The sequence below is a fragment of the Trachypithecus francoisi genome, unplaced genomic scaffold (assembly GCF_009764315.1).
Source record: "Trachypithecus francoisi isolate TF-2019V2 unplaced genomic scaffold, Tfra_2.0 Lachesis_group1, whole genome shotgun sequence".
NCBI classification, from domain to species: domain Eukaryota; kingdom Metazoa; phylum Chordata; class Mammalia; order Primates; family Cercopithecidae; genus Trachypithecus; species Trachypithecus francoisi.
The window spans coordinates 41,263,459-41,287,335 of record NW_022681454.1 but is presented as its reverse complement, the minus strand read 5'-3'; the positions used below and the strand labels follow the sequence as shown (position 1 = coordinate 41,287,335).

The 23,877-nt window shown below is 44.3% G+C and overlaps 1 protein-coding gene across 19 annotated transcripts in view; it reads right to left on the bottom strand.

Moving 5' to 3' along the window:
- LIMCH1 (LIM and calponin homology domains 1) overlaps positions 1-22,802 on the bottom strand; it is a 342,237-nt gene extending 319,435 nt beyond the window's left edge. For 5 of the 19 annotated variants that reach the window (XM_033214074.1, XM_033214076.1, XM_033214081.1 and 2 more), the window contains exon 1: positions 22,610-22,802. In XM_033214074.1, coding sequence (XP_033069965.1) covers positions 22,610-22,705 — 96 coding nt within the window. In that variant the 5' untranslated portion in view covers positions 22,706-22,802. The remainder of the gene's footprint in view (positions 1-22,609) is intronic. The other 14 variants (XM_033214082.1, XM_033214078.1, XM_033214080.1 and 11 more) reach the window with 6 other exon arrangements.
- Between the last annotated feature and the right edge of the window lie 1,075 nt (positions 22,803-23,877).

Sequence of the window (23,877 nt, the reverse complement as noted above, 5' to 3'; positions counted from 1 at the left end):
TTCCAGGCTGTCTGTCCTGTATGTTCCTAAACCCTTCTTTACTTCCCCCATTACAGCATGTACAGTAATTGCCTGTTTATCTGTGTGTCTCCCCACTAGACCATATGCTTCAAGAAATCAGCAATTATATCTCTCTAACTCACCACTGTGTCCCAAGCACCTACCACCAGGCCAAACATAGAAAGGGTGCTTAATAAGTGAATTAGCAGCTAACAATATGGAAGAGACAGACTTACAACTGATTATTAGTTCAAATATAAGATGGACAATTCAATGATAAAAAGATTAGCATGGCTGGGCATAGTGGCTCACATCTGTAATCCCAACACTTTGGGAGGCTGAGGCAGGTGAATCACTTGAGCCCAGGAGCTTAAGACCAGCCTGGCTAATGTGGCAAGACCCCACCTCTTAAAAAATACCAAAAGATAACCAGGTGTGCTGGCATGCACCTGCAGTCCCAGCTACTTGGATGGCCGAGGTGGGAGGACTGCTTGAGCCCAGGTGGTGGAGGCTGCAGTGAGCCGAGATTGTGCCACTGCACTCCAGCCCGGGCGATGGTAGCGAGACTCTGTATCAAAAAAACAAAGGTGACAGCCATATAAACTCTTCCTTCACAAGACATAGAAGACTACCAAAAAGACTTCCCCGAGTGTTGAACTAAGTATTGATGGTTGAGTAGAGCACCACTGGAGAAGAGGGAGCCTTTGAGACAGGGGAAACCAAATATGCAAAGGTAGCAATGTACAGGTTACCAAGTTGTATCCATTTTACACCAAACGTGCCTCAGAGCCCTCCCCTTCTTTCCACACCTATGATCATTCTCCTAATTCCCTAATTCGGGCCTTATGTATGAATCAACCGAACTACTGCAGAGCCTTCCCTCCTGCTTCCAATTCCCCCTCCCTACTGCTGCCTATAGTACAGACTGATTACCCTTTTTCCTCAGCTACAAATACATAACTAAAACCTCTGACAGCACCCTTCCCCCTGCCCATGAATAACCAAGTCCCCAATTCATACCAAGGCACTTAAAGTCTCCATGGATACAGCCTACCCTAGCTTTCTAGCCTCTTCTGTACTTCACACTAACCCAACTCTACCTACAAATCTACTTGTCAAGTTCCCACCCAACTGAACCACTTCCAGTTGTCCAGTTCCATCTCCCACTTCCATGTTTCCATGTTTTTGATCACTGTATTAGCTACCTATTCCACAACAATGCTATGAGACAAATAACCACACGCTTCAGTGGTAAACAACACTAGGCATTTACTGCTCATGTATCTGCGGTCAGAAACTAGGTAGCGCTGCTGATCTTAGCTGGACACACTCATAAGTTTGGAGCATAAGTTCTCAATCAGAGGCTGTTTTGCCCCTCGGGGGCATTTGGTAATGTCTGGAGACATTTTTGGTTGTCACACCTTTGGCAGGGGGCATACTACTGCGATCTGGTGAGTAGAGGCCAGGGATGATGCTAACCATCCTAAAATGAACAACTCCCCAAAACAAACAATGATCCAACCCCTAACAGCAAAGTGCTTCTGCTGAGAAACTTCACTGTAGGTGCTGGCTGGCTATTAGCTGATCTAGGACAGCTCTGTCTGGGGCAAGTGGGGCAACTTGGCTTTGTCCAGGTCTCTCATCCTCCAGCAGGCTATCTGGAGCATCTTGTCACAGTGATGACAGAGGAGCAAGAACAAGCAGAATTACCCAAAGTGTCTTACAGCCTAAGCTTGGAATGGGTACCTCATCACTTCTGCTGCATTCTACTGGCCAAAGCAAGTCAGAGGGCCTGCCCACATCCAAGGAGTCAGGAAACAGACTCCACCTCTTCAGGGAGAAGAACTGCAGTCACTTGGCAAGGGGTATGTATACAGGACGGGATGGAAAACTGGTATAGCCAACCACACCAATTCAGCTCCCTCTGCAAGGGAAACATGAATTTGGAATTATAAAAGTGGTTCCCTTCTCTCTGCTCCCTCTTGTTCACATTCCTCTTTGGGTGTTTAAAACATTGTACTTGGTATTACCAATACTTGGAGCTGACAGACAGCCAGTATTCACCATGGTGGGCACTATTGTGACTGGGTCTGCTCTGATTGGTTGGTGCTGTGCTGTACAGTTATTTAAGTTTCATTACCTTGGCCCACTTTTGTGCACCTGTTTGTCTCCTCTATGGGACAGAGAATCACTCACTTGGCGCTAGAATCTATATTAAGATATTAGCTTAAGAATAAGGTTAAGTTCTTCCTTGGGCATTCAGTGTCTGGCATTCAGTGCCTTGGACATAAAATGTACCTACCTGGCACACAGTAAGTGTTCAAGATCTGTTTAGTGAATAAATGAATAAATGAGGACATTCATACAAAGGAGAATGACTGATTGTGATGTGACTTTACACTCAGGGATGTCTGTGATTCAGTGCAGAAAATATGATTCTCCTAAAGAAGCTATGGTCAATTTTGCTCAGGTATCTAGAACATTCTACTACTCTTTAGAGTGCGCCATAAAATACTGATTATTTTATTCCATCATGTGAACTAGGAATGATGTTGTTCGCAGACAAAATATAACTGTATTCCCAGGATGCACATCGCTTCACACACCCCCACATAATCATTCAAACAAGTTTTAAATCTTAGATCTGCCAGTATCACCCAGTGTAACTTACTCACTTGCTTTGTCATCTGCTGTGTTCTCCACCCTGGCTGTACATTGTAATCACTTGGGGGAAAACGTCCATAAAATAACAATGCTCAGGCCCTGATCCAGATCATTTTAAATCAAAAGCTCCCAAATAATTCTAATGTGTAGCCACAGTTGAGAACTGCTGAGCCAGAGCTATCCACTAGCAGGGAGGCAGTAATTATTATTACATGCTTATTTTTTAAAAAAAGAAAAGAAAAGAAAATATTAAATCAAATCTCAGGCTTGGCGCAGTGGCTCATGCCTGTAATCCCAGCACTTTGGGAGGCTAAGGCAGGACTGCTTGAAGCCAGGAGGAGATCAAGGCCGCCTAGGCAACAAAGTGAGATCCCATCTCTACAAGAAAGAAGAAAGAAAAGAAAAGAAGATATCAAATCTCTGTAAGATTTTGTTTGAATAATAGGTTCCAGAATTAATCAAAAGTTTCAGTAACATGAGTTTCAATATAAATAGTGCATATTACCAGTGATTACCTGTATCAGCTGGGATTCCAGAGTGGAAGCATTTTTATTCCTATATTGTTTGGTGTTAGTGGTGATGGTGATGGTGGTTGTGTTTAAAATACTAGACCTGGCTGGGCATCGTGGCTTACACCTGTAATCCTAGCACTTTGGGAGGCCAAAACAGGTGGATCACCTGAGGTTGAGGTCAGAGAGTATGAGACCAGCCTGGCCAACATGGCAAAACCCCATCTCTACTAAAAATACAAAAATCAACCAGGTTTGATAACACACACCTGTAATCTCAGCTACTCAGGAGGCTGAGGCAGGAGAATCACCTCAACCTGGGAGACAGAGGTTACAGTGAGCCAAGATTGCATCACTGCACTCCAATCTGGGTGACACAGTGAGACTGTCTCAAAAAAATAAAAATAAAAATAAATAAATAAAATACTAGACCTATTTTGGACAATATATCTAGATAGACTATCTTACCCTCACCATTTACCTAAATAGACTGGACTAGACAAATGACTTAGTATCAGAATATCTAATATTGAATCCCTTATATATGAAACATGATAAATGACCAGTTACAGTTAAAATTACATATTGACTGCGTAGTCACTTAGGATGGTTTTAAAATCTGTCCACAAATTCTTTGATACTCCTCCTTTCAAAAGGTGGAGCCTAATTCCTCTCCTCTTGGGTGTGGGCTGTACTTAGTAACTAACTTCTTAGGAAGCTATGGTGGCCGATACAGTGGCAGATAAGTTGGTAGATATGGTGACATGTGAAGTCTGAAGCCAGGTCCTACCAATCCCTCCTTTTCGCTCTCCTGAATCATTCACTCTAGGGGAAATCAGCTGCCATGTTATAAGGACACACAAGCAGCCTTACAGGGAGGCCTAGATGACAGGAACTAATACCTCCTGCCAAGAGCCAGCAAAGTACTGAGGCCTCCTGCATACAGGCACATAAGGAAGCCATGTTAGAAGCACATCTGCCAGCTTCAGTCAAGACTTCAGACGACACCTGCCCTAGCCAATATCTTGTTTGTGACCTCAAGAAAAACCTGAGCCAGAACCAGCTAACTAATCATTCCCGAATTTCTGACTCATAGAAACTATAAAATAATAAATATTTGTTGGTTTAAGCTACTGTGTTTTGGGATAATTTATTATGCACCAATAACTAAATCAGCATCAAAAAACTTTTAACAGTTTTCTTGACAAGTATCTAAAGTGTCCCTTCTACTATGTACATCTACTCTCAACTCTCTCTCTGAATGTCTCAGAAACTTGTTTTATCCATCATTCCTTCTCATTGTTATATAATCAATGGCTCCCTCTCTACCCCTTCGTCAAGGCCTTCTAGTATGTCCAAGTCTCTCCCATCCTTAAACACAGAACAAAACAAATCCTACTACAATCTTTTGTTCCTCCTTTCCCAGGATTTCTCTGTTTCTCTCGCCTCATACATCCACTCAGTCACTAAATCTCATCATTTCTACGCCTTTAACATCTCTCACATTCACTCCCACTGATGTTGCCATCATCATCTCTTACCTCTATTATTGCAACAACCCTATAGCCTCCCTGCCTCCATGCTGGCCATCGTAATCATCTCCTACACTACCACCAACGTCATCTTGCCAAAATATAATCACATCCCTTTCTTACTTTTAAGTCATACCCCACTGCTTACAGATAAAATCTAAACTCCATTAAAAAATACTAACAGCAGCTAAAACTTATTGAGCACTTGACTTTATATCAAGCACTGAGTATATTAATTTATTTAATCCTAATCACAATTCACAAGGTAGCTAAAAATACCCTCACCATTTCACAGATTAAGAGGTAAAGCACAGAGAGGCCAAATAACTTCCCCCACAGTCACAGCATTAGTAAATGGCAGAGTCAAGTTTGCGATTCAGGCTGACTCTGAGCCCAGCCCATTTAGTTCCAGCACCAAACCCTCAGGCATGGCACACACGGCCTCTGCTGATGTGACCCAGTGTGTCTTCTTCCAGCAGCACTCTCCATATGCTATGTCCCAGCTCTGCTGCTTCCCAAGTGCACTCTGCTACCACACACCTCCATGCCTCTGTTCATGCTGCCTTCAAGGTCTAGCCGTTGCTGTCACCTCTCCTCACCCTTACTGTCCCATGCAACTGACAATGCTTGCTAATTTTTCAAGACTCAACCCAAGTGCCATGACTTAAGTGTGTACCCCAGAATTCATGTGTTGAAAACTTGGTCCCCAGTGCGGCAGTATTGAAAAATAGAACCTTTGGGAGGTGATTTGGTCATGAGCATTTGGCCCTCGTGACTGGATTAATTCACTCATGAATTAATGGATTAATGGGTTACCAAGGGAGTGGGTTAGTTATCACAAGAGTGGGTCTCTTACCAAAACCAGTTTGGCCGTCTCTAGTGAGCCCTTCTTGCCATGTGATGCCCCACACCACCTCGGGATTCTGCAGTCTCCACTAGCAAGAACGCCCCTCACTATATGCAGGCCCTTGACCTTGGACTTCCCAGTCTCCAGAATTGTAAGAAATAAATTTATTTTCTTTGTACATTACCCAGCCTGTGGTATTTAGTTATAGCAACAGAAAACAAACCAAGACACCATGGAACCCAATGCCCATCTCTCAAACATTCCAGTACCCAGGGAGAATGTTCACATCTTCCTTTGCAGCACCAAGGAACCCTGAACAGATTTTGTGGTAGATGAGAGTATTACTGGAAAAATATCCACTCCCTCCCCTCCCACTGTGAGCAGAATGCCTTTCCCTGCCCCACTGACTGTGGACTTGGCCACATCACTTGCTTTTGCAGTGGAATGTGAGTAGATGTGATGCAAGTAGAGACTTTAAATCCATTTGTTGCATGGTTTTGGCTGGGTTCTGGTGCACCCGTCATTCATTTGCCATAAAGAGAGCATCTCCCAGGTAGCCTCTGGTCCAAGAAGAAAGGAGACACATGAAACAGACTTGAACGTAACCCATAGCCTTGAGCCAAGTACAGCCAACCCACAGCTTGAAGCAGAGCTACTCAAGCTGACCCTTCAACCCATGAGCAAGAAAAATAAAATATACCATTGCTATCTGCCACTGGGTTTGGGGGTGGTTTGTTATGTTGCATTATTGTACATACATCTGGAAGTCTTAATTTCGTGTGCTTGTTTACGTATCTTGGGAGCTCAAAATCATGCTTAAAACATTAAGAACTCTTAGCAGATTTTCTGTTAAGATATAACTCAGATACCATCAAATTCACCCTTTTATAATTAAACATTTTTTAGTTTTTCACTAAGTACTACATATGGGCAACCATCACCACTATCTTATTCCAGAACATTTCCATCACCCCAAAAGGAAACCCATAGCTATTAGCAGTCTCTTAATAGATTTTGTAAATAAATAACTTAATGAATGAAAACATAAGAAATTTCTTAGAAGAACTCTTATTCCAAATTAGTGTCGTGAGATAAACACTGCAGAAAATTCTTTTTCCCAGAAAAGTGTCTTAACTAGGATATTCCTACCACTAGGGTATTTTAAGGACATTTTATCTTTAAAAGAAGTTATATCCACATGTCCCATATATTTTAAGTATAAATATTTAATATTCTTTTCGATAGCTATTGCAACGCAAAGGCCATTTGGAGATTTAATTATTGGTCTACAGATCACAGAGAGATGATTACATTAATAGCCACAAAGCATTCAGGAGGGAAAAAATTTAATGTAGTTTATCAAAGCTATCCATAACTGAGAAAAACATTACATAAAATCTGCTTTTGCATTAAAAAAAAATCTCTTGTTCAAACACCAAAAATAAAACCTCAAAATTTCTAATAGTAAGGACCAAAGCTTCAAAAATTAGCAAATCTACACTTAAAAAACACAAATGTCAAAATGCCAAACAGTGGCAGAGATTGAACGACTATTCTGGGTGGATACCTTGACACCATACCTAAACACTGTTACTCATTTTTCTTAGATAACATAGAAAACTATATAGAAACTATAATGGCAAGTACATTTCATTCTATTAACAAAAAAAGACAGAAATGTCTTCATTCAGAAAGTAACTCCATAAAAGAGATACCTTTGGGGAAAAGTTTATTAAAGACTTGAATGTTGAATAGGGTAAATAAGAAACTCATGTCAAGGGCAAAACGTTCTCATCTCAAAAAAAAACACATTTTCTACATATAGAAAAAGCACCCCTCACTTCATTTTGCTGTTCTGTATGAAACTATTTTGCCAAATTCAAGAACCTGGAAAACTGTTACTCGAATCATCACTATCCCCTCAAAAAAGAAAAAAGGAAAAATCTGCCCAAGAATTAGCAAAGTAACCTGTGAGCTTTCAAGTATCCTGACTCCACCTAAGCCATCCAACCAGTTTTTATTTTTACTCCTCTTTCCCGTACTCGCCCTGGGTAGGACTCAGCTGCGCTGTGCCAATCTGGGTCACTCAGCACGGAGGATCAGTGGGCAACAGCCGCTGTATCCACTTTTAGAAAGGCCCCACATGCCTGGGGACTGCTCTGGCACGGAGCTGCACACCCCCGGACCCAGAGTGTCCGGTGAACAGCAACTGCATGGTTTTGCTATTTCTAGGCTTCAGGCTCCAAAAAATATATATCTTTACCTGAGAAATATGAAATTAAATGGGAAAAAAACAAATCAGATAGTGGTATTGGATACTGTCATTTCTAACATTTTTTTAAAGCTACAATAATTCAGTGTAAAGGTTCATATATATTGAGAAGAAAGGAGAGTTGAAGTACCCAGGATGAACATTTTTATTTTTTAATCAACAGTTCAAAAATCAATCCAGTTTGTTCAACTGCATTTTTACACCTAACAGAACCAATTAGGTGTGGGTTTGGCACTTGACATTCAGCGATATCTCTAAAAATAGCACTGTTCTAGTCTTGTAAAAATATGAATAAAACAATTTATTAATGCCTCTTTTTAACCACTCCTAGTTTATAATCTTATACTCACCTCCAAGAAGTAGTCACTGTTCTGAATAATTCATTTTAATTATTTCCTTCCTTCCCTTATCATCTGTGTGTGTTTGTGTATATTACCACATTTTAAATAAAATGTTAGTAACAATTGGTGGTAGCCTCTTCGGCATCCACTTTACCCATTCTTCTACTAAAAGCACCCAGATTTTCCTCTGCGGAATTCACTGCTTCTCTGTTGGGTAGCAGCCAGCATCTTTGATAGGGATGGACCAGGTGAAGTCTGATTGGCTTAGGCTAATCAACTCATCTGTTCCCCTGGTGATCATGAATGAGGAATGTGTTCTCTTTCTCTTTCTCTGCCCAGAGTATAAAGAGAACTTGAGGACTGGAGTCACTCTTTCCCAGCCAGCCCTCAGTGGAAAAGCCTGGACCTTCTGAAGTGGGGTAGGGCAGGTGTGGAGGCCCCATGTAAAGCCAGAGCATAAAGCCACACAGTGCACAGCACGGTGGAAAGACAGAGAAAATCCAGGTCCTTACTGATATCATTGAGTTGCTGAATCAGCCTTTGTCTGAAGTAGGGATCTACCTCCAGACCGTCAATGAGCAATCAACTGTCTATTTTTTAGAGCCAGTTTAGGTTGGATTTCTGTTGCTTGCAACCATAAGAATGCTAACTAAAACAAAACAAAAATTGAATGAAAAAATTATTAAACACACACACAGAGTTTAAAATCAAATAAGAAATATATTTTAAAATATATTATACTACTTACAACTCTTGATGGAAGTTAAAAATGAGTGGCCTATCATGTCAGAGCAATACCAGGGTTCATCAGGCTGCTTGGGAACCAGAGTCCCTACGCATTAGAATGTGAGGTTTGGGAGATGCCTGGAGCCCTCTTTGTATACAATCACTGTCCTTCCCAGGTGGCAACAACTGTCAAGGTGAGAGGACTTATTTTTGGAGTTTCTTTTAAAATATAGAAAACATGTCTAAAGCCAACACTGGCCTCCAGCATCCTTAGGCATCCCCTACCTCTACCCTCCTGCCCCCAGCTCTTTACTGCTGCTCCCCCTCATCAATATCCTCCACGGACACCCTTGGTCAACAGCCAGAATTTGCACCCTGTATTAGTCCATTCTCACATTGCTATATAAAACCACATGAGGCTGGGTAATTTATAACAAAAAAATGTTTAATTGGCTTACAGTCCTGCAGGCTCTACAGGAAGCATGGCAGGGGAGACACAGGAAACTTACAATCATGGCAGAAGGGGAAGCAGGCACGTCCTGCATGGTAGGAGCAGGAGGAAGAGAGAGCAGGGGGAGGTGCTACATGCTTTTAAACAACCAGATCTCATGAGAGCGCCCTCACTATCACAAGAACAGCAAGGGGGAAATTTGCCCCCATGATCCAGTCACCTCCCACCCAGGCGCCTCCTCCAACATTGGGGATTACAATTCAACACGGATTTGAGCAGGGACATAAATCCAAACCATATCATACCCCATAGCATGGTGGTTAGGAGTACAGGTAAAGCAGCCAGACTGCATGAGTTTGAAGATCAGCTCTACCACCTAATGACTGTATAACCCTTAGCCATTCACTCATTTCTACATTTCATGGGAGTAATATAGAGTTTGTAGCTAGCTCATAGGATGGTTGAAAAGTTAGGTGCTTAGGACAGAGTTTGCCAGGCCATAAGCTCTCATAAATGTTAGCTATGTTTCTATTCTTTTGTCAGGAATTATAGTAATTTGAGAGAGTTTGGAGAAAATCCAACTGCTGTCCTCCCAGACAAGGCCAGCCATGGCCCAGGCTGGGCCAAGCAGCACAGAGGATTCCTATCTTCGGCGCCAGGACCATGCAGCTTTCCTGCAGGACACTCCAGCTTCATCCTGCACCTCCCTTGTACCAACTCCCAAAGCTCCTCCCTCACTGGTCTCCTTCAGCTCTTCCATTAGAGTCTCCACACAGCCTTAAGTGTCAGCCAAAAACGTGATTTCTTGCTCATTTTTGCTGGCCAACCCCTGCTCATCCTTGGGGTCTCGGCTTACATAGCACTTCCTCAGAGAGGCTGTCCTGTTGCCCCTTAGACCAAAGGAGATCCCAGTCCTCTTCGTGTTCTAGACCAACTTGTTCTTCCCTTTCCGAACATGCATCACACGCGTGATTCTGTGCTCAGCATACGTCCTTCCAGATGGAATGGAAATCCCACATTTGTCTCTCATACTACTGAGTCCCTAGGACATGCTCAATAACTATATGATGAATGAATGAATGATGTCCCAAACTGAGACAAATTGCCGATACTCATATACTGGTGTAGAAAGGGCTCCAGAGAACAGGAGTAATCACAGCCAAGAAGTCACTGACCCTCAGACAAATCGCCAACCCTCAAGTCTCAGTTTCCTCATTTCCAACTCACTTGAGTTTCTCACTCACAATAAGTTAACTCCTGTAGGTTCCCCGGGTGAAAAGAGTGCTGCTTTATGTAGTACCCAGGCACAAAATCCCAAAGAAAAATGGATCAGAAAAACACACACACGGACAATATTCAACTACCTCCTCCAAAGGCAAGAGAAGCTTCTCCTGGAAATGTTGTCCAAGGTCTTCTGACAGCAGAAAGGAAATGTGAAATTCCTAAAGAAAAAGTTTTCCATATGACCCAAGATCCCAGGCTCCAGCACTGGGAATCTTTAAGGTATTGTTTTATGCATCTGTGTGGGTGAGTGTGTTGAGAGATACTGTCTGCACAAAATATTAATATCTAAGTGTTTCCACCATAAAACAGTATCCATATTCCTGTAAATGTATGAATAATGTCCCAAACTAAGACAGACAGCCAAAAACCTTGTATCCTACAAAATCACACACTAAAAATAACAGGGCTTATGGAAAATACAGAGTTCATGTAAAAGGCCCAAACCCCATTCAACTTTGCAACCACAGCCCTAACAAAAACAAGAACACTAAAAATTACCAGCACAGAGAAAAAGATGTTTTCTATTTCCTATTACAGAATAAACGGAGGATTTCACAAAAAGGCAGGGGCCAGAGTGCATGGTGGAAGGGTATGAGGAAAGACCAAGGCTGCTGTGTTATGGAGACAAGAGGAAAATGCAGAAAGATCTGGGAAAACCAGACCTTTCAATCAACACAAAGCTAAATGGAGTCTAGAGCAAGAAGAGGGGTGTTCATCTCCTGGCTGGTTGTGTTCACTTCTACTATCCTATTTTGTTTTCAACTACTGCTATTTGGTGGTACAAAATATGCAAGTGCTAATAAAAATCTCACACGAACCATCACAACTTGCACCTTTCCAAGCATGCTTCTCCTATTTCCCAATCGCATATGTAATCATCCTCATTACAGAAACCCACATTATAAAATAGTCAACTGTATATGTAATAATCCTCATTACAGAAACCCACATTATAAAATAGTCAACTGTATTTGTTCAGAACACCAAAACCTGTGCCACGCGAGAGGTCTAAGAGTGGAGCTGCTGTTGGGAGGTGCCAGATGAGGCCAAAAGAAGGACTATCATGTGGGTACCATGTGGTGACTCAGGAGCTACGTGGGATCAGGCCTGCCAGTCTTAACATGAGTGAAATTTATTGAAATAGGCACAGTAAAGAATCTCAAACTGGGACAGGGGGCAGCAGATACCTGTGTTACACAAAGACTAAACAGAATACCATATGCAAAGAACCTAACAGTGCCTGGCAGGGAGACGCCCTAAATCCACGTTTTCCTTCCCCTTATTTATAATCATTCCAGTCTGGATCTCAGCATCGAGGACTATTTGAATCCAGTGGGGACGTCAGGTCCCAGTCAAGGAGAAAAAGGTTGGGGGAGGGGATGTGAAGTGAAAGGGAATAAAAATGGTTCCACCCACTGACGATGGTTCATTGGGCTTCTGTAATGATTTTTCATCATAGTCCTAACCACCCTCCTGACATTTATCTTTTAAAAAACATTGAAAGGGCTCCAGTTTCAGAGAGTGTGCTTGGGAGCCATACGGAGGAAATTGTTTCCTCGCAACTAACGGTACTATGTATACAGAAGATGCTCAATAAACAGCATCTTGAACCATTAAGGGAATGGAGAGAGAAAGGGAGAGAGGCAGGTCACCTGCTTGGTTAGGTAGTTACTTGGGATCATGATCTTTTTAGAAGTTTTGCTTTTACTTCTAACGGGTCCCAAATACTTTTTGGGACCCAAATCGCTTTTACTTCTAACAGGTCCGCAAAGGTACTTTTCCAATGAGTAAATATATACTGAGCAGTTGTTAAGGATAAGGCAGCGGGACACGGCCGTCACCAGTCCAAGCTCTGGAACCAGCTTGCCTGGGTTCAAATCTCAGCTCTGCCACTGATGATCTGTGTGGCTCCAAGCATATCAGTTACCATTTCCGTGCTCCCATTTTGTGCTGGGTGTTTGTTCTATACATAATATACCACCTCAGGAACTCAAGCAAGCACCTAGACCACCACTTGTACATGGTAAGTGTTCCAGAAGTGTGTTTGCTGTTATTTTTATTTGGCACTGAACTAGCCATTTTTATCACTATTATCACACTCTGTCAACTCTAACAGCATAAAGAATCAGGCTTCTACTGGTCACTGGCCCCTCCTATTTATGACATCTTGCATGGTCCCTTAGGGAACAGGTGGCAACCTCATCTGTTGGCTGATGACAACGTTCAGCTCCACAGGCAACTTTTTTCTTTCTCCATGTAAAGGAGGAGGGGATGCTATTTCTCAGTGCTCCCACTGGGTCATGACAATTAACAGTCAGAGCCGTGGTTGTTTACTGATACCAGCTATTAATCAGTCATTTTGGGTTATTTTCCTTTAAATATACCTGCCTAATAAGAACTCATACAGGTGACCACTATAATAAAAATTCTTCCATTTCTTTTTAGATTCACTCTCACTGGAAGTGCTCTATCTTTCCCTAATCCTAAGAAGTGGGAATTAACTAGACTTCTATAACAGGTGAAAGAGAGGTTTGCTTTGACTTAGGGAAAGAAAGAGAAGGTGAGAGTCCCAGAGCCAAATGCTGGGGGCATGTTTACTTAAAGAAAAGAGATGTCTGTTCTCCAGCCTTGCAGCCAGGAACTCCAAGTCCAAGGAGCCAGTCCAACTTGAAGGGAGGGTTAGCACCCTAAAGAATATCTTCACCCAAGGACCAACAGAGAAATCACCCTCTGAGTGTCCAATCGCTGACTGTCTCCAGGCAACTATTGGGTAAACTGCTTTTTTTAATCACTCAAACACACACACACACACACACACACACACATACACACACTTTGCTTCCTGTCAGGGCAGCAAGAGAGTCTATTTTCTCTGCCACAGCCGAGTCCAAGTGCCAATCAGGCAACTGTAGCTGGGCACAGACTCACTGAGAAAGCGCTCAGGCGGCCGGGTGTGGTGGCTCAAGCCTGTAATCCCAGCACTTTGGGAGGCCGAGACGGGCGAATCACGAGGTCAGGAGATCGAGACCATCCTGGCTAACATGGTGAAACCCCGTCTCTACTAAAAAATACAAAAAACTAGCCGGGCAAGGTGGCGGGCGCCTGTAGTCCCGAGGCTGAGGCAGGAGAATGGCATAAACCTGGGAGGCAGAGCTTGCAGTGAGCTGAGATCCGGCCACTGCACTCCAGCCTGGGCGACAAAGCAAGACTTCATCTCAAAAAAAAAAAAAAAAAAAAAAGAGAAAGCGCTCAGGCAGTGGGGAAATGTGGCCGTGGGGCCCTATTGAGGAACAGCCTGGCTGAAACAAGGAGGGAGCGGGGTGATGACTAAGACCCAGTCTTGGCCACAGGGTTCTGGAGTTCACCAAAGGAGGTAAATCCCCCCCTACACACACACACACATGCACACGCGCGCGCGCACACACACACACACATTCGTGATAGTAAAATACGGCAACTTTTCTAAAAAAGGCAAAAACTGAGGCTCAGGTGTGCACAGAGAAGGGAAGGATTAATGAGCTTAGAGGAATCAGGGACTGTGCTGCAGAAGCAGTCGTGTTTAAGCTCTGTCTTGAAAGGATTTGTCCCTGGAGAAGTGGAGAAGGGGCATTCCAGGGTGTGGCTACCCCAATAGCCATTCTCCCCTTTTTCCTGAGGAAACAGAACTCAAGAATATTATCTGAGCATTACTCCTGCCTGGGGTAAAAGACCCTTCTCCAGAGTCTCTCCTACACCCAGAAATGGCCATGTTCCTCAAGTTCTGGGCAATAAAATAGTAGCCGGTATGTCAGAAAGGATTTCCCAGAAGGCACCTTACATGGGAAGGATGCACTCTTCACTTGCCTTGCCTGCATCCAGCTTCCTGGAAAGGTGATATGATCACGACTCTCCAGCAGCCATGTTATCCGGGAAGATGGGGGAGGGGGTCTAAGAATGGTGGGTTCAAGTGTTGAAAGGAATCTCAGTCAGAGACCTCCAGGATTTACAATTTATGAGGCTCCCAAAGGGCACCTGGCTTTATTAGTTTATAAAGCCCCCTCGTTTGGAAGAATCTGGGGAAAGTTCCCAAATGAGAAAACATCTGTGGGTCACCACCCAAAGTCTCACACAAAATGGCTATCTTCCCTCCCTGAAAAGCAAGCAGATTTCCCACAGCCCCTTCCTACTAAGAGTGGAGTACAGCCTCTACAGCCTCTGTTTTGTCCAAGAATTTTAATCCAGAGTCTAGGCTCAAACACAAATCCCAAAGTCCTCTCTGCATTTTTCTTAGAAGAGTTCTTATCTGTGCCTCAGATGTAAAATGGACAGTGGATCATCATGCAAACTCTGAGTGGCCTGCAAGGAATATTCAAGAACTTCCAAGGCAGGTACCTTCACCCCCTGCCCCACCACCAACACACATCTACCTTTAACAGACCTAGAGAAATTTTAGAGTGCTTCTACCCTACCTTGTTTCAAAACACAATAATAATAAAAGTATGCTTTGCATCCAACGCAAGCCCTTTTCTCAATAAATCATCATCAATCAAATTCTCCTGCTTAGGATTCTTCAGTGGTCTTATCTTAAATCTTACTTTCACTAAGAATCCTTGTCTTTTTAAAGAGTACTTTTCTCTTAAGCCCCCCTGCCCCATTCTTTGTCTTCATCGTATGTATTTCAAATTGTAATTATATATGTATTGTTTAATCTCTCTGTCCCTCCCCCGCTCCCCACCACATTGTATATTTCATGAGGGCAGGAACTATGTTTATTTTGTTCATTAACTAACACTATGCCTAGCACTATGCTGCACATTGTTGGAGCTCAGTAAACACTTTTCAGGAAATAATTTTTGAAACCACATTTTCACACATTAAAATATTAATGCTTATTTTTGTCGCTGTTTATACTGAAGCAAACTTACAAATGAGTGATAGCCAAGCCTCCCAAATAATTATTTTCATATTTTAACAATTTGACTGAGCTTATTGTAGCTTTCATTCAATTTCAATTGGAATAAGATATTCAATTAAAATAAAATAATTGTTCAAAATATTTTTTAAACACTTCTGAGGGGAGAAAAAGTTAGTGATGTACTAAATTGTTCAAAATATTTTTTAAACACTTCTGAGGGGAGAAAAAGATAGTGATGTACTACTGATCACAATAAATATAACTTCAGTTCCTCACTTGTTGCAGACCCATTTGGTGAACACACTTGGTAAAAAAAACAAGGCTGAGGAATTTTTTTTAACATTGTTTGGTCATGGAAATGAAAAAGCCACAAGTCCTTCTGTTCTTGACCTTGATTTTTTTTTTTTTTTTTTTTTTTTGAGATGGAGTCTTGCACTGTCGCCCAGGCTGGAGTGCAGTGGCGTAATCTCGGCTCACTACAAGCTCGGCCTCCCAGGTTCCCGCCATTCTCCTGCCTCAGCCTCCCTAGTAGCTGGGACTACAGGTGCCCACCACCAAGCCCAGCTGATTTTTCTTTTCTTTTTTTTTTTTTTTTAAGTAGGGACAGGGTTTCACTGTGTTAGCCAGAATGGTCTCGATCTCCTGACCTGGTGATCTGCCCACCTCAACCTCAGCGGGAGCCACCACACCCAGCCAACCTTGATTTTAAAAGCAAGTGCAGGTGTATTCCTCCATGGCCTCCTAATGGGCTATCTAGGGATGAATGGGTGAGGCAGTCCCTAACTTACACTGACCAGGAGGCCAAGCTGCAGCCTCCAATAGCCACACAAGAGTAACTGTCACAGGCAAAATGCAGGGCAGTGGAAACATGGCGCTTTCCCACCCTAACCAATATTTTATTCTTAAGGTCTCAGCATAGAGCACAGTTTTGCTGACTGTGGGAAAGGTGTCAGCCAAGTTATTTCTTAGGTGCATCTTATATGACTATAACATCTGTCCTTTTCCTGATGCCAAAGGTAATTCCCTGAGATACACTAGCCATCCTGATAAGGTTTGGCTCTGTGTCCCCACCCAAATCTCATCTCAAGTTGTAATCCCCCCATGTTAGGGGGGAGGCAATTGGATCATGGGGGCGGTTTCCCCCATGCTGTTCTCATGATGGTGAGTGAGTTCTCATGAAAGTTAATGGTTTTAAAAGCATTTGGCAGTTCCGTCTTCACTTGCTGTCTCTCTCCTGCCACCATATAAGACCTGTCTTGCTTTCCATGACAATCATTAAGTTTCTTGAGGCCTCCCCAGCCACGTGGAACTGTAAGTCAATTAAACCTCCTTTCTTTATAAATTACCCAGTCTCAGGTCGTATCTTTATAGCAGTGTGTAAACAAACTAATACACATCCCATCAGGGTTAGATGTATGAGGGCGTCTCTTTGGAAGTGTTGTTTTCAATATTGCAAACATGGAATTTTATCACAGTAGAACTGAATTCCATTGCATCATTCCTCCTTGAAATGTAACATCTCATGTCCAGGCAGAAGTCTTTCAAATATTCTACCATTTTTTTAAGAACTATTTTTCCCCTATATTATCTTTAGCCCTCTAGTTTAGGCTATTTTTATATTTCTCAATCACTTAAAACCAAAGTTCTATTATCCCTTCCTTTCGTCATTTAATAGCACTGAAGTCATCCTTTTTTCCACCCTACCCTTCCTTCAAAAAAGATCGTATCTGATACCTTTCTTCTGCCTCAAACGTAAACACACACACATCCTAAGGAACATATGAGGTGTTCTATTACAAAATTGTATTGTACCTTTTTTAAAATCTCAGAACAGTGAACTGGGCTTAAAAGGAAAATCTAATTCCAGTGAGAACAGTTTGGTCAAAAATCAACCAGTGTTAACTGATTCTGTCCTAAACCATGAAAATCAAGGCCAAAATACAAAATGTATTTTGCACCACTTGGGGGGCCAACTGTACATAGACTTTAGCAGGCACATAATAAGCACTCAATAAATAGTACCTTTTATCATCAGCAACATCAGCATCATTGCCATAATTTTTATCATCATGTTATCCCCCAACTATGATGCTTTTAAGCTTCAGAATGGTCTAAAGCAAAAAGAGAAGCTGCCAGGCCAATTTCTAGTACTCCTAGAGCTTCCTAGTCCCACCTAGCACTGACTGCCACCCACAGAATCAAGGCCAACTGTCTACATCATGGCTCTATTGTCATCCGTCGGCGGAGAGCAGAAGGCCAAGAGACCCAGTGGCTGGGAATGCATGCCCAGCCTTCCCTTTCTTGGTAGCCAGTGCTCAGTCTGCCCTTTGGAGCTCGCCTGATGCAACTGGTTTCCAGGGAGATGCCGGGGCAAGAAGTGCCAGCTCCACCTCCCATTCCGCATCCCCTTTCCCCAAATCTGTGGGACCTCACTGTTTTCCTACCATGTGACAGCATTGTGTCATAGCTGCTCTTGTATACAAACAAGCTAGACTATTTAAATGTCATTGTGAGAAAGATGCCGCCTGCTCTCATTTACATATCTATTCAGACCACTACTCCTTCCTTGATCTAGTCAGAAAAGTTTTTTCTTCCTCTTCCTTGGCAATTTATGCAGAGCTGGAGGACCATCTGCGAAGTTAACTAGCTGTTGGGAGAAAAAGATGTTAAGAGTCTAGTCCCTACAGAGGTGGAGAATTAGAATGACTTCATGTATAACTTATGGTATTACATCACAAATGTCGTATGTTACTGGCCATTAAATGCTAAATTATCTCAAAAGCTATTCATAAATTTTCCCTACTGCCAAACAACACAAGCATCTTTCAGTCTTGGAGAGCTATGATACCCTCAGTGTTTTTAATCTTCAGAATTAGGTCCCAGCTGAATAAGAAAACAATTCTATGTGGGCAGCAGGGAATGAACCAAAATGAGAAACTGATCCCTTCCAGCACTAGTTCTCACTCTTGTGAAGTATGGATTAGGTCACAAATAAGATTGTATTCATCACCAAGCCCCATGGGCACACTCTGATTGAAGGTAAAGGAGTCCAGGAACTTCTCAAGTTGAGAAATAAGGCTGAGTTGGGTTGAAATTTCCAGTCCCTCCCTAAAGGCCTGGGAACCTGTTCCAAATCATAACCGAAACCAAGTTGAAGGACATCTGTTTCTTCAGAAAGTGTTTGGCATTGAAAAGAAGAACCACAGATTAGAACAAATATTGTTGTGGGTGGTGAGGCCAAGAGAAGCGGGGAATCAGGAAAATCAGAGTAATCTAACCTACCAATAAACTCTTGTAACTCAATAAATACCACCAGAAAAAAAGAAGGAAAGAATAAAAGAAGGGAGGAAGAGGGAAAGCAAATCAATGGAAGAATTATTCTTATTCCTAGCAGTTGACACAACTTCAGTGAATAAAACTCTGCTGCATTTAGATGAACATTTGGACCCATTATTTGTATAATGATTTAATATTAGATCATCTACAAGAGGAGAGGCATTGAACATTCTGCTTGAAGTTTGGTAACAAAGATTACACATTAAACTTACATATTCAGCATAATATTGAGGAATAATTTTCTAAGCTTTGATGGACTACCAAGATCATTTTATGAGTAGATATTAAAGGTTTTTCTCTGATCCCCAAGTCACTTTTAGTGCAAATTAGAGTGACATGTAGCATCTAGTTAACTTCTACTCCAGGTATCCAGAGTTAACAGAGTGAGATAACAGGATGAAATCAGTAGGCAATTGAATCATATTTTTTACCCTGGAAATTTGGTGTTCTGAATCATTTCTTTCAAAATCAACCTTAGTTATTATCAACAACAGAAAAAACAATAGCAATAGCAACAGTAGTAATAATGAGCATAATGATAATAGTAGTAGTAAAAGTAATAGCAGTGGTAATAATAATGGTAACACTACTACTAACCACACTTACACAGCACTTCCTATGTACTAGGCACTGTTTTAAGCATTTTAAATATATCAATTGATTTAATCCTGACAGCACTCCTATGAAATAGGAGCTGTTATTAGTATCCTGTTTTACAGATGCTCTCAATAATAACTCTTAGTTATTTTGTTGTTACTAAGGCCTTCTAGAAAAGTAATATGGAAAGAAGTTAGTCACTCCCCTGCCTGCTGGTAGCCAGAGTTACTACTTCAAGTTTGTTGTCTCCTCTAGGAGTCTTCCCAAACACACAGTAAGATGTGCAGCCTGTTCCTACAGCTATAAAAAGTCACTAGGAGTGCTACAGGGCTGTCCCCACATAGTCTTTGACCATCTAGAGCTCCATTAGAGCTTTCACCTTTGCCAACTAAGGAAGGAGTGAGGGGAGGGGGGCTGAGGTGGGGGAATCGTTCCCAGGCCACATTTCCTGCCCAGTAACATGGTCCTCAAATAGCCAAGGCTGCAGGCCGAGAAATTCCTCACTAACAAGTTACGTCCTGGAGCTGGTTCCCTGAGCCTTTATTAAGAATGAATGTTTTCTTGCCAATCCATGACTCAAGGAAGACTGAGAACCGAGGCAAGACAAGCAGCAAAGTTTGTTTATTAACTTGCTCCACCCAAGGGAACATTTTTATGAAAGGGTGAAATTCCTGACTACTTAAAAAGAAGAAAGAAAGAAAAAAAAAAAAAACCTATGGGAAATTTAATCACCAACCGAATAAAAGTAAAAACAATGAAGATGTTGCCAGAGACAATGGGGCCCCTAGAGGAGCTGCAACTGTCTCGAGATAACAGTCCCCCCGGGGAATTTCACTGGCCCTAAGTACTACATTATTGCTATATTAGCTGAGCAATCTTTGTTCACAAGGCAACTGCATGCAAAACCATCTGTTACAACTCCTGGGTTCCCCTGGTTTGCAGACACCGCATTTACATTTCAAGAAGAACCTCTGGGAAGGAAGGGGGAGGTCTCTATCTTTCCCCTGGAGCGAGAGGGAAGCTCTCCTTTCCCTGAAACTGAACCCAACAACTGAAAGCAGATAGGCCGCTTCAATAATGCACACGCAGCTCTCCTGGGATGCCTGGTCCTAAAGTCACACATGCCCCATTACGGTTTTAACATTCTTAAATTGGTATGAATGGTAAAGCATCAAGAACAATGGCAAAATGTCTATAGGGCTTAATGAGGCTCTGCTTTCTTAAGGAATCCCTTCTTCCTTTTCTTAAACGTGATATTAAAGCTAATACACTGCACTGCATAGTAGCCTGAAATATACTACCTCTTAAAAGCAAACTGTAATCTGGGCCAAAGGAGACATTTTGTATCTTGATTTAGGTGGGGGCTATAGTAATATACATATGTCAAAATTCATGGAGGTGTAAACTTCAGATGTGTGCACCTTTACGTGTGTAACTTATAACACAATACATTTTTTAAAAAGAGAATATGTCAACGATACTCAGAGTTAAGGAAACTGAGAATAAATCACTTGCCTTCAAGAACAGTAAGACTGTTCTCCTTCTAGATCCTCCCCTTACCCTCACCCACACTCGAAATCTCTCCTGAGAATTTTTTAAAGTTCAAGAACCTGAAAAAGAGTTATCCAACTCTGCACCAAGCCAGTAACTACAAATGCTTTCTGTGTATCCTGGGAGCCTAAATATGCAACACAGAGAGAGGCACCTGTCACACGCCAAACCGTTCCAGCCACATATCAAAAATAAAAAAGCCAAGGTCTTTTTCTCAGGTGATGGTGAGCTATGAAATTATGAGACATGCCTGGGGCTTTCAGCAAGACAACCCTCATGTTCATTGTTTTGTTTCTTGAGCCCTATTTTCAAATAGATGTTTCTAAACTCTTAAGTAGCACTCTTGCTTGCGGGAAGCAGGTTAACCCTGTAGGGTACAGGTCTCTGGCTGGAGCAGGAGAGCAGCATTAAGTGAGGGTGGTTTCTGCAGGAAGCTCAGCAGGTTTAAATCTGTACTTGGAGCTCTGTTACTCTAGCAGCTTCTTGAGAACCACGATGCTGAACGGAGTAGGGAGTCACTAAGTGACAGGCGGAATTCTGGAAGCTTCAATACTGCTGGGTCATGATTTAGCGGTACACTTCCTCCTCTGAACTACCAGGCAAAGAGGGCTGCTGGTCACTGAGGCAAACAAGGCCAAATTCATACCTTCCACTAAGCCTCCAGAAAGGCCACCCATGGAAGCAGAGGCTCCTTGCACTAACCATAGGGGGGGGTCACCTTTCCCCTTCATATCCTTTTAGCGTCCTGAACCCCGCAGACAGGTCATTTCGGGAGCTCAGGGCTACCAAGCTGCATCTGCTGATAGACATCGTGAATCAGGATCACCCAGCGAGCGCTTCCTGGACTGAGCCAAGAGCTCCAGTGATTTCTCTGGCCTGCCAACGAGTCATTTAAGAAGTGAAATATGCCAACCAGACCGGGTACCCCGTACTTTGGAACCGACCCTGCCGACCCTGGGATGGAGAGGGGCGGGTGTCGCCAAAGGCTGGGCAGCGTCTATGCGGATGCGTGCTCGCAGGTGAGTCTTGCAGGCTACCCCGGCGGCCCTGCGCACTGTGCCAGCCTCACACCTGACCCGGTGCCAGGAATACAGCAAGAGACTCCGGTGGGTATGCGCCTCCGTGGAGACACCGCCAACTCCGCTCCGGAAAGGTGCGGGTAGGAGGGCAAGGGGCGAAATGTGGGACCAGAAGCAAGATACCCCGAATTGCGGGCACCGGTGAAGTCTCTGGGGACTCGCGCTTCCTGCGCCTTTGCAACGCTTTGCTAGCACTGCGCTTCCCTTGGCGGCGCCTGGAAGCGGCGCGAGCTGAGATTTGCGAGGCCGGCGGGCAGGAAGGATGGAGGCGCAGGGGATCCCTTCCTGCTCTCACGCGCAGCTAGACTGCAGTGTCCCCTTTCACGCCCACCCTGGCCCGGGATTCCAGTGCCAAAGCGCTAGGGTTTCGCAGCTCGCTGAGGCCCAGGGGGTGACCTGGTGCAGCCGGCAAAAGAAAGTGGGGGGGGGGTTGGGGGAAGGCGAGGCTGGACCTGCGGTCCGAGCGTGCGCGGGTCCGTGGCCCAGGGCGCCAGTGCAAGGCCGCCCGCCAGCCACCCGCACCTACCTCGATCCACTTCTGCGCCTCGGAGAAGGCGGGCTCGGGGGGCGGCTCGGGCTGCAGGGGCTGAAGAGCTTCCAGACCGAGAGCGGGACAAGCCATTTGCGCAGCCCCGCGTCCGCTCGAGCGCCGGGATGAGGACGGCCGCCGCCGCCGCCGCCGCCGCCGCCGCCGCAGGAGCGCGCTCCCCGCCCCTTCCCGCCCGCCGGCCTCCCCACCCCGCCTCTCCCCGCCCCCGGCCGGCGCAGGTCCCGGGAGAGCCGCGAGCTGCTAGAGGACGCCGCGGCAGCTGTTCCCAGAGCCGCCCGGGCTCCAACGCGCCACGAGTGCCCCGCGGGAGCGAGCGCGGAGACGCCAGGAGCTTCTTCTCCTCCCCACCTTGGCGGGCCGCTCCGCCCCCGGGGAGGGGGGACACAGCTACCGACTAAAAATAACCCGGAGTGAGTGCTGCGTGTCTCCCTCCCGCTCACACCCGGCCTGGTAGAGGGACTCCACTGGCCGCCTCGCACGTCCCTGCGCCCGGCCGGCTGCCGAGGGGCGGGCGGACGGGTCTGGCCTCGTATGGGAGACGCGCACCCAACGGGGTGCACCCGGACCCGGGGGAGCCGGCGCTGCGGCACAGGCACCGGAGCGGGAGGACGAGCGGGCCACGCAGCACCTCCAGTCCCTCCTGGCCGCAGAGGTTGGGGTAAGGCGGGGCAGCCCCTGGCCCGGCGCCGGGAAGTACACAGCCACCTGATCTTTTTGTAAAAAGAAAAAGAAAAACGACCCCGATTAGCTTTTCCTTCTCCAGGGAAGCTATCTGTGTCCTAGTCTGTCGATGCAGTCAACCAACAGTCACTGTGTACCTACTATGCGTCAGGCACTGGGCCAGGCGCTGGGGACGCAGAGATGGTAACACACACACACACACACAACACATACACCCTACCTTGCCTTCGAGGTATTTACATTGTAGAAGGAATTGAGGGCTGGGACAGGCAATAAACATGTAAATCAAAAGAAGATAATTGTGGCGGGTGTTAAGATAAAAGAGGAGAAGATAATGACTTGGGAAGAAAAAGAGCGGGGTAATTTCCGATAGCCTTCCCCCCTTTTGGCTGGGAGGCTGACCTGTGAGTCCCGGTTCCATTAATGGGAGGGAGGCAGATGGTCAGTGAGCTAAGGAGAGACGTGCCTTTATTTATCTCGTCCCTTCCTGCAGGTGGGTAGGGGGTTTCCAGAAGGTTCCCCATCTCCTTTTGTCCCACTAAACCTCCCAGGCCTAGGTATGG